Genomic DNA, 12257 nt, shown 5'->3' on the forward strand with positions numbered 1-12257 from the left:
GTGGGAGAGGTTAAAGATTAGCTGGAGGTCATCAGCATAATTAAACACTGTGACCTCCAGCTGCTGTAACATAAAAATGAGGGGGTAGATGTATAAATTAAATAAAAGGGGGGAAAGTGATGATCCCTGAGGAACCCCGCACTCCACCTTGCGGGAGGCCGCGGCGAAGCCGGCCAGATGGACCGCTTGAGTTCTCCCCACCAGGAAGGACTCGAGCCACGAGAGGGCTAAGCCCTCTGTGCCCGCCGCCCTGACAGGGCTGAGGAGGATGGAATGGTCCACCGTGTCAAAAGCGGCGGACAGATCTAAAAGTATCAGGGCTTGAGGTACGTTGGTATCAATACCCTCCCGCAGCTTGTCCATCACCGAGATTACCACCTTCTCCGTGGAATGCAGGGGCCTAAACCCAGCTTGGCAGGAGGAGAGGCAGTGGTTTGCCTCTACGTGGGTACTCAGGGCGGTCGTGATGTGAGTCTCAAGGACTTTAGCTAGGTAGGGCAGAAGGGAAATAGGACGGTAGTGGGAAGGGGAAGATGAATCGGCGCCAGGTTTTTTTAGGATTGGGACGACAACCGCTGATTTATGTAGGCTGGGAACGGTGCCGTTAGTGAGTGAATCATTGAGAAGGGTCAAAGGCGGGATAGGGCAGTTTAAATAAATTTCCCTAAGAATGTGGGCTGGGGCGAAATCCAGGGGAGATCCTGATTTTACTCGGTCCAACAGCGGTGAGAGAGTATTAGTGGTCAACAGAGGAAAGGAAGACAGTTTGGAAACCGTGAGGGGAGGGGTTTGTAAATGCAGGGGGATGTTAAGTTTAATTTTTGCAACTTTGTCGATAAAGAACTCGTTGAGTGAGTTGCAGAGGGACTGGGAGGGAGGAATTGACGCTGTGGCTCTGCCGGATGATGCGAGTTCATGGACAGTCGAGAAAATTTCTTTAGAGTGAGACTCGGCTGCCATTACTCTGCTCGTGTAGAACTCAGTTTTAGCATCCAGAATGCCCTTTTTGTAAGTTTGTAGTACGGACAGTTAATGCATTTGTTTCTAAATTCCCTATTGTTATTCCACAGTAGAACCTGAATTTTGTGCACAATTTCCGGATGTTGGCACATTTGAGCCTCTGTATGGATGCCCCTTGAGGCTGCTCACATTGAAAACAGTCTTCTGATCACTGTTACTTTAGCTCATCTTGTCAGCTCTGTCCAGGCATTGTCAATTCATCCTCCTTCAACTTAATTTTTTGTAGGCAAGCTGATCTTGTGGACAAAGGCTTCCCTCTTTCCAAAGACGTCTCTCCCATTCATGTGAGTGAGTTGATGACCATTTCTATCCTTTACCCCCCTCCTCATCCCACCAAGGAAAAGGAAGTGCTATGTAGTCAGGATCTTCCAAGGACTGTCAGTTTTTATGCTGCCAGGACTAAGTTTCAGGTAAATTATCACATTTTCCTGGGTTGTTCCAGCTCCTGGAGGGGCGATTCAGTAGCAGACAGTTTCCCACTGGATAGTTCTCTGCAATAGATTCTGCTATGCTTTTTCCAAGAAGAAATCCCGGGAAGGTGTGAGAGCCCATTCCACCAGGACAAAGGACGCTTCCACTGCATTGTCTCAGGCATCCATGTGTTGGACATTTGCCATGCTGCAATGTGCAGTGATCGTAGGTGTAGTTTGGCTTCTCCTGCGGGGTAAGTGTTCTCGCACTCCCGAAGGAGGTGGTTTTGTGGGGAGGTGTTCCTGTTCTTGGTCCCATGCTTGAGTGATGGTGCTCCCACGACCTCTTCATGTATCCTACAGGTTCGAACCAGTCACAATCAAAGTTGCTTCTTGTGACTTACGGATCACCACTGCTCGCTGTCCAAGGGCTCTAGTCTGGCCAAGGTGGCAAAGTTATCCAAGGCGGCAACCCCTGGCACACGGCAGTCTTTCACCATGGCAGCCCCTTTTGGCACACAGGGTCCTGCACCGCTACTGCACAAGGCTTTGGCCCTGACCGCGCAGCAGTTTACCATCTGCTGTCTGCTGGCATATGGGGGGGTTGCCAACTCAGTCCTGCACATGGGCTACAATCTGAATGGTGCAGCAACCGTTACTTGACATCTCGCACAGGGAAGTGACTTGACCCGGCTCCCTCCTGAAACTTGCTCCCTACAAAGCTCTTCTCTTCCTCACAGGGCACACTGGTCTTGCCAAGCAGGCAGCCAATGGTGCTCCAGGCTTCAAGGCAGATGGCTTTGGATTCCCTGGGTGGTGTCCCTTCACCCAGCAGGGAGACTAACTGGCCTTGGCCACCAATCCTGGTCACAGTCAGAAGTCTTGAAGAGCTTCCGCTCCTAACACAGCTCGTCTGGCTGCTTGGCAGATGATAATTTTTGGAGTCTTAAACTCCCCTTCTTTTAGTCCATTTCCAGACACCAAATGTAAGTTAGGGTCTGAGTTTTTGAAGTTATATGTTGGGGTTCTGTTTCTTTTGAAGTTCATAGTCCTCTGCTCCCTCTTCCTCTTGAAAAGCAGTCTGTCACACAAGAGATGTCTCCAAAGCTGATAATCCCACAGCACAGGCAATGGGAGTGACTAGAGTTCACACCTGGATGTCAGCCATAGTGATATGTGCATTAAAGGTTAGCCCCGAGCTCCCAGCCCACTCTTTATGATTTTCTTATCAGCCCCATCTCCTTCCTGAAATGTGCCCAGGCTTCTTCCTTGTGACCTCTCACTGAATGATTTAGCCCCCTTTGAGGTGTACAGGGGAAGTGTGGTCCTCCTCTCCCCAGTGTGTGCCCCACCCAGCTTACAGGAATGCAGCAAACTACTAATCTGTATGGGGATCTCTCTATCTCCACACCATGTTTCACCATGCAGGCCTGGTTCTCATAAAATGGATCACAGGACCCTCTATGTTTTGCACCATCCACAAGCACACATACACCCAGTGCATGTATACATCATACACGCACTTCACAGTACTGTATCCTCTGTGTTATGTATCATTCAGAGGCACACATACGTCTAGCATTTGCATTCAACATGTGCCCACTGCCAAGTGCTGTTTCCTTTATGTCCTGTATTGCTCATAGGCACACATAAACCAAGCACATACACCTATTATGCACATACTGCAACCTTTATGTCTTGTACCACACACAGGTTCACATAAACCCAGTACATGTACTTCTCTTGCACACACTGCACAGCTCTACATCCTTCAGGTAGTGTTCCACTCCTGGGCACGTGCACTTCAGGCACATGCATACACCATGCACGCCCTGTTCAGTACTGCATTGTGCCTGTGTGGACCCCTCCCAAGGTACACATACACCCAGCGTAAATAAACCTTCTGTACTGCACAGCACTTCACACGAATCTATGACATAATATCGACAGACAAAATATCTACATACAAAATTATCGACACAAAAATATCAACATCAAAAATATCGGAGTTATATCTTCATAAAGGTAAGTACAAAAATATCGAGAAAAAAAATATCGTACTACAAAAATATCGAATTTAAATATATCGTTTTTTTAAATGTATTAATAATGTAAAAATAATTTACAAATACATATAATTTTACAAATATTAAATATAAACATTAAAACATATTTGAAAAATAACAACTAATACATATACATTTAAAATCAATTAAAAACTCTACATATAAATTAATATATATACTTACTCCACATATTGCAACAGTAGGAAAAGCGTTGGATAGCGTAGGGGTAAAAATTACTAATCCCACTCCAGAGGGTGCAACAGTAGGGAAAACGTTGATTAGCGTAGGGGTAAAAATCACTATTCCCACTCCAGAGGATGCAACAGTAGGGAAAGCGTTGGATAGCGTAGGGGTAAAAATTACTATTCCCAGTCCAGAGGGTGCAACAGTAGGGAAAGCGTTGGATAGCGTAGGGGTAAAAATTACTATTCCCACTCCAGAGAGTGCAACTGTAGGGAAAGCGTTGGGTAGCGTAGGGGTAAAAATTACTATTCCCACTCCAGAGGGTGCAACAGTAGGGAAAGCGTTGGATAGCGTAGGGGTAAAAATTACTATTCCCACTCCAGAGGGTGCAACAGTAGGGAAAGCGTTGGATATCGTAGGGGTAAAAATTACTATTCCCACTCCAGAGGGTGCAACAGTAGGGAAAGCGTTGGATAGCGTAGGGGTAAAAATTACTATTCCCACTCCAGAGAGTGCAACAGTAGGGAAAGCGTTGGATAGCGTAGGGGTAAAAATTACTATTCCCACTCCAGAGGGTGCAACAGTAGGGAAAGCGTTGGATAGCGTAGGGGTAAAAATTACTATTCCCACTCCAGAGGGTGCAACAATAGGGAAAGCGTTGGATAGCGTAGGGGTAAAAATTACTATTCCCACTCCACAGAGTGCAACAGTAGGGAAAGCGTTGGATAGCGTAGGGGTAAAAATGACTATTCCCACTCCAGAGAGTGCAACAGTAGGGAAAGCGTTGGATAGCGTAGGGGTAAAAATTACTATTCCAACTCCAGAGGGTGCAACAGTAGGGAAAGCGTTGGATAGTGTAGGGGTAAAAATTACTATTCCCAGTCCAGAGGGTGCCATAGTAGGGAAAGCGTTGGATAGCGTAGGGGTACAAATTACTATTCCCACTCCAGAGGGTGCAACAGTAGGGAAAGGGTTGGATAGCGTAGGGGTAAAAATTACTATTCCCACTCCAGAGAGTGCAACAGTAGGGAAAGCGTTGGATAGCTTAGGGGTAAAAATTACTATTCCCACTCCAAAGGGTGCAACAGTAGGGAAAGCGTTGGATAGCGTAGGGGTAAAAATTACTATTCCCACTCCAGAGGGTGCAACAATAGGGAAAGCGTTGGATAGCGTAGGGGTAAAAATGACTATTTCCACTCCACAGAGTACAACAGTAGGGAAAGCGTTGGATAGCGTAGGGGTAAAAATTACTATTCCCACTCCAGAGGGTGCAACTGTAGGGAAAGCGTTGAATAGCATAGGGGTAAAAATTACTATTCCCAGTCCAGAGGGTGCAACAGTAGGGAAAGCGTTGGATAGCGTAGGGGTAATAATTACTATTCCCACTCCAGAGAGTGCAACAGTAGGGAAAGCGTTGGATAGCGTAGGGGTAACAATTACTATTCCCACTCCAAAGGGTGCAACAGTAGGGAAAGCGTTGGATAGCGTAGGGTAAAAAATTACTATTCCCACTCCAGAGGGTGCAACAGTAGTGAAAGCGTTGGATAGCATAGGGGTAAAAATTACTATTCCCACTCCAGAGGGTGCAACAGCAGGGAAAGTGTTGGATAGCATGGGATAAAAATTACTTCCCACACTACTCCCCCTTTAACACACAACACACTACACATACAAAAAAACCACAATTAATATAAATATCAATTAATAATAATTAACATTATTAAATTGATGTAATTATAAATGAACTAATTAACACATATTAATTACCAATTAATTAACAATAAATACCAATAAATAAATACAATCTCTTTAATTAAATTTAATTATCACACCCTATTCCCCTATAAACACACAACCCACTACACATAAATAAATCACATTATTTAATCACTTAATAATATTTAATTACCAATTAATTATTAATTAACAATAACAAAAAATTAAATATATTAGCACATTAACTGTAATTAATTTAATTAACTAATTAATAATAATTAATTACCAATTAATTATTAATTAAAAATAACAAAAAATAGTAAATACTACTACATTAACTCTAATTAATTCAATTAACTAATTAATAATAATGAATTACCAATTAATTATTAATTATAAAAAAAAATTAAAAATATTAATTATTATTAAATTACTTCCCACCCTATTCCCCTATAAACCCACAACCCGCTCTGATACTAAAAGGCAAAATGTACACAAAATTACTAATTTCCAAACATACATTAAAAAACATATTTAACAAACATATAAACAACATAATAAAATACATAACACTAAACAAAATGTCGATATTAGTAAACTTCGATATTAGTAAAAACGATATTCTGTCTATCGGTATTTTGCACATCGATATTCTATACCATCGAAATTAAAACATCGATATTATTGTATGTCGATATTTTAATTTCGATATTTTGTCTCTCTACCACTTCACACCAACCTGATGTAGGCTAAGGGTGAGGTACGCATGCAGCAGCAGATCTTTTAAAAGTGAGTGAGTCTGTAGGCCTCACTCTAGTAACACAGATTACCTCCTGGCGAAGGCAGTAGCCTTCCCCCACTATGAGGGTAGCAGTCTAGGCACCCTTCCAGGTCCAAGAAAACCACAGTCCATGAGACAGGACTATATCATGCTGTGCACACATGGTTCGTGTTTGCCTGTGACAACAAAAGTCAGCATTAGGGATCCAGACATCGGTACAGTTGCATACTCAGGGCAGAGGTATCCATTACCATGTAGAGGACTTTTCTGTCTCAACCCGGGTATATTTCTGCATTACCCAAAACATGAGGAGGCCTGAACACTCCGAAAAAGGTAGATGCATTCTTAACAGACAGGGTCCACACTTCTGGGACCTAAAAGATAGCTCTGAGGAGCAGACCTAAAAGATACCTCTGAGGAGCAGAGTGCTGGTCACTCATGGACATATTCCACAGTTCATTTCTGTGGAGGAGTAACCCCGCCAACCAATTGGAAGAGAGCAGCTCACAGCTCCACAATTTAAACTACTGTGTATCATCCTCCCCCTCCAGTGAGGAGCCTGGTTCCATTTGTGACTCCTGCCAAACAATGCTCCGGGGTGCGCTGAATGTTCAGTGCATTCCTGATAGGGAACATTTAACTCTCTGTCTGGCCTTTTTTGGCCTTTGGCCATAAGCACCATTCTTTAAAATGTGGAACTTTCACGCAGGCAAAAACTTTCCTCTATTTGTATGGGGCAATGCTTCCATGCAAATGAGGGATCTTCCAATTTACATTATGTAAGTGCTAATTTTGCAGCATTGAAATTTGTTATGGGAGGCGCCTCACTAAACGCTAAAGCCACTTTTGTGACTCCACGCTCCTTACAGTTCTAAAAAATGGGTACTAACGTCTGTTGCGTGAATGAGCAAATCCTGTAAAAGAGCTCAGATGTCCAGGCCTATAATGAAGCAGAATATATTAGAATATAAGGAGCATTTGCTAATGTGTGGAATCTGTTTGTGTCCACTAAACTTGTGGAACAGGCTGTTTATTGGTAACTTGTTTTTGTGGTGTGAAGGGGTAGTTCTGACAACTAGATTAAGAAGCATTGACCTTCAGAAAGTGTAAGTTAGTATTTTGTTTCTGATGTAATACGGTTCATACTTTCTTAGTAAAACAGTGCATTTGTTAGACAACATAAACATCAAAACTATGTGAGACTGAGTCCACGCACAGTACCTCTAACCTAGCAAGTTAACCGGTGGTATGTGAAACCTCAGAACATGACAACCCTGACTTCCCAAGGAAATCGTGAAAACAGATCTAGTACCCTTTCATTTGATAACTCATGCATGCCCAAAGGAAAACAAAAGAAATACTCGACTTGGCATTTCAAATATTTATTGAAGCAATAAGATTCTTGTGTAAAATACGTGCGTCACAAATATCAATAGAATAAAACAAAACGGAGTAATCAGCATCACAAAAATGATAAGGAAAAAAAACTGTTCAGCCGTTGTACTGTTGCATAGAATATATGTTTCCATATAAGTATAGTTATATTTGTGCTCCTACCTAGCGCTCCCTATCCTAGTGTGCCCAGTGTGGGTGAATCTGCCAGAATGCCTGTCGGATGATCTAACTCCCCAGTTACATGTGGGTATGTTTAATCTGGGAGCCTGTCTTGGTGCAGAGCTGGACGCCATCCTTCTCTGGAGGTATACAGGATTCAGCTGTGCCGGAAGTTCAGCATGGTGCGACATCGACTGTGTCAGCTAAATGCTCCTCTGTCTAAACAAAGGAGTTATGTTGTTTATTTAAATACCATGCCGAAGCCATTATTGATTCGCCATTATTGACTCTATTGTTACAGGGTTGTCGCTGAGCGATGAATAATAACATTTTGTGCAGTAAACTTAGCCCTTGCACACAATGTTCAAGGCTCTGATAATATGCCTACAAAGAAATGTCCAGAAGGTCCCGTGCTCTCCATGCCACTAGAGTCAAGCTATCCTGGCTGATGAGGGGTGAAACCCTGAAACTGGTTCTAGGATGCTTGTTTCCAGTCCAGGGAGTACCTGGCCTGGCAGTTCGGGCACAGGGTCAAGACTGATTTGCATATAGCTGGGTTCAAACTGGAATGGAATGGTGAGCGAAAAAGCAATGGATTTAGGCCCAGATCTCTGTGCTGGGGTGAATGTATGACATTGTTCTGCATTCTGTCCATCAATTTTTGTTTTTGCATTATGAAGAAAAGTAAGCATAGCCATTTCACTGTCACGCAAGCAAATGTTTGTCAAATGTCAACGTTCAAGAAAGATGTTAACTTGAAAACGTGAGCATGTAAAATGGTGAAGTACTCGCCCGGATCTAATGTGGTCACATAACAATGCTTTTCACTTTTGTGCTACTGAATATAAGCAGGTGCCTAAAATCAAGCTCTACATTGCTTCAAATTTCATGACATATTTATTTCATGTATACTCTCAAACCTTTAACAGAGTTCCAAACCATTGCAGCAGGCCTTGCTTTGCACCGAGGAGAGAAATCTTTAGAAAACTATCAAAATTGATGACCAAGCTACCTAAATTTAACTACATTTCGAAATGTCATGTTAAAGAAAGTAGAAATGCAATGGAATGCTCTATGTCTCTGTAATGTTGTATTGCACAAAAAGCAGGTTATGTGGAGCCCAACGGTGTGTTGGGCCTCTTCATGGTGGGAGCCACTTCAAGGCGTGAAATCTTTTCTAACTTCCACCCCACTAACACATTCTCAAGGCGGCCCCACCAAATGCAGATGTGCGCTTACCCTCAGGTCTCACTCCCTTTCTTGGGACCAAGTGGTCGTGGAAATGTATCCTCAATGAGGGAGTACGTCTCTTGGACCCATATTTCAAATTTATCTGACACCCTTGAGAGATTTCTCATAAATCTTAAATGTAATTTTCTCACTTTCGGTGCAATGTATCATTGCAGTCTTGCACAGAATAGGCACTTGTGGAAATTACATTAGACTGGACACTTGGATATCCCGGTCCATTGCAATATACAACCTTCCTACAGCTGCCCAACGGGTAGTCCATATAGGGGAAGGTGGTGGTCTGGTGTCAGGAACACTGCCTTCGCCATCCTCTAAATTAGGCGGGAAACAAAGTGGGGGTGAGGGATTTACGTACAAGCATCAAGACCAACTTATTTCATATTAAAAAGAATGCATTTTGAAATGGAGCCTCCAGGAACGCTCCTTTTATTTTTGGAAGTCTAGGTAGCTAATGGTGCATTTAAATCTCATCTGTACCAGTGCATGTGTTGGAGCTGTAAATGATTGCTAAATAAGATATTTACACAGCTACAAGGAACCATGTTCCAAAGTGTTTTTGGCAATTTGCTTTTGCTAAAATTAAATTACATTGGTTAGTTGATGAAACCAATATCACTTTCAAACAGAGCTGTCAATTTTGCGGGAGCTGCTTCTGTTTTTTTGAGAGGTTGGAATTTTTTAGGATGCAATTAATTTTTTGCACATTCGTTAAAGCTTTTTGATCAAAACAGTAAGTTCATAAGCTGTTGTATTCACTGTTATATGGCTTCATACTTCTCCGAGTATCAGCTGCTGCATTTATTGTGGTTGGTAATGATCTCAGTGTTCATACTTTTTTCCCAGTTACACTTTCTGGAAAGTTCAAAATGCCTCAAATTAGTATTCAGATTCTATTGCTTTTTACATGCTTTAATCGAGTATTTTAGGGCCTCTTGTTAAATTTCTATATTTTGATTATTCATTTTTTATACTGATCTTTCAATTATTCATTTTTTATATTGAACTGTTTATTCTGTTATTTTGCAGTTCATTATCATTTACCAGTGTTCTTGTCTATGCCAGCATCCCTGCACACCTGCCCTTTCTATGTGCTACCACCAAGCAACTGTGGTGTTGCACAACTTGCCCAGAAAGATGAAGAGTTGCCCCACCCTGCTGCCACAATAATGTATTAAAGGCCCGCTAGACCACTTACTGTGACAAGGAGCCAGAGATGATGTAGTTGATTGATGGGTCTATATAGAGAACGTCCTTCTGTTATCCCCTCCTCTGCCATGCAGACCACATCCATGGCTTCGGGCCACTTTTTCACCTGTAGACCAAGGGACAGGGAGGTGTTTAAGAAGCTTTGTATGGATGTGTGTGGCTCAGATCACTTGCTGTGCTTCAGATTTCCCCTCTTCCTGAGCAGAGAACAATTCCCACAGGGAGCGGACGATATATGCACTTTGGTATGAGAAAGTATTGGCATACACTCATTAGAAATGGGCAACCACTGGACTTTCCCACTACTAAACCCTCTACTTCTCAAATTGTATTCATACTACGCCTAGCCAGAAGTACAGTGAAACATTAATCCTAATATTATTTTAATGGCACAAAATACAGTAAGCACCATAAGAATTATTTCCCAATTCACGCATTGCAGTTTGCAGTGATTGACCAGAGGAGCGGCACCTGATACCTCTGCAGATAAGTGTCAGTGTTGAGTAAATTATGTGGCAGCTTCACATAATTGACAGTGGGTTTAGGGACACAATGTTTTTAATTTTAACTGTTTTCACCACTGTCCCCAAAATATATTCCGTCTTTCCCTACTCTTTACTCAACTCAGCATGTCTCTAGTAACTCTTATTTTCTCTTTCATTCACTTTAGACTTTGAAAATTGCTCTAGCCACAGCAAGCAGACTGGGCGACCCCATAAATGATCCACCTTTACCTGGCTACATTGAGGAGATCCTGAGGTAGGTGTGACACATAAACACTTAACCGTCTCTTTCTGATAGTAGTGTTAAAGTAAACCTCTGATTGATCTGCACTGTAATGCAACTGCCATCTACATCTCCTGCAAGTTAGCAAGTTCTCAGAGGCATGTAAATTCTTTGTTTAAATTAAGAACAGTACCATTATTTTCTTTTAACTTTACCCATTCCCAGCCTGATTGGAATCTAGAAGCAAATTAATTGATTATTTACAGCGTAAGAAAAATTGACCCCTAATTTCTCATGACTGTGAAATCTGGACCAACAAGTCTCAAACAGTTTTGCACAAAATAAGTAATTTGGACAAGAGAGTAGCAAGGTGTTGGGTGGTATTGCAATTTATTCTTGTAAATCCATAACAGGCACCTGACCTTCTGCATAGTTATTGAAGCTGGATTTTAGTCCTCCAAATTTATTCTGTACAGGCCAATGAGATGTACTATGCACTATGACTCTCATGAATCCTGTCAACGTTGTACGAGGAAATCATTGTCTGCCTTCATAGGCATGCCCTACGATGATGAGTAGCTGTTTGGAGAGAAGACAGTTTCTTATATCAGTACAACATTCAAAATACCAAAAAATGGAAGGAAAAGAGGAAAAGAGCACACGAGAAATTTATATTTGAAAAGGTATTGTATTGAATAAATCACAGAAATGAATTTACGGGGATATAATAGACAAATCAATATAAGCAAAAAAAAGTTATAGATAGATTTACAATTAAATCCACAAATCAATACATAACAGTTCATCAACTCCTTTGTTTGTTAAAGTGTAGCCAAGTCCATTGCTGAACAAAGGTATATTCTTTGAAAGATGAATTTCATTGGAGATGATGATATGGTCGACGTTTCGGTCTTTCGGTGCAGACGTCTATAAGACCATCATCAGGACTAATATATTTGCAAACGGTTGCCCCTTAACACAGGGCCAGGAGTAGTCAGGCCCAAAGAACACTGAAGTACGTAAATCACCTCGGTGGTTTTTTCTGGAACAAGGATTCTTATATTCCAGATTTTGAACTGTAAGTGGTTTGTGCTTCATTCGTCGGAACACCACTTCTAAGAGCACTATTTATTTCTATTTCACATGCAGCGGCGGTCTCAAAATATCACTCGACGGCATCGGTTCTCATCCTCAAACCTTCTGGCTTTGTGCTGTGGAGGTGCAGAGATCTGAGGGCTGATATTGGCTCCTGGCTGCCCATGGTCAGAGGGCAAAGTGAAACGTAAATTCCAGATTTCCTTAGCAGTTACAGAGTTTTAGGTGGATGAAGATGGTGGTGAGTGG

General features: G+C 42.1%; 1 protein-coding gene across 1 annotated transcript in view; it reads left to right on the forward strand.

Moving 5' to 3' along the window:
• GGT7 (gamma-glutamyltransferase 7) overlaps positions 1-12257 on the forward strand; it is a 319943-nt gene that overhangs the window by 231878 nt on the left and 75808 nt on the right. The window contains exon 10 of the mRNA XM_078652164.1: positions 10858-10946. Coding sequence (XP_078508290.1) covers positions 10858-10946 — 89 coding nt within the window. The remainder of the gene's footprint in view (positions 1-10857; positions 10947-12257) is intronic.

This window comes from Lissotriton helveticus, chromosome 7, assembly GCF_964261635.1.
Source record: "Lissotriton helveticus chromosome 7, aLisHel1.1, whole genome shotgun sequence".
In the NCBI taxonomy this organism is placed as follows: Eukaryota; Metazoa; Chordata; class Amphibia; order Caudata; family Salamandridae; genus Lissotriton; species Lissotriton helveticus.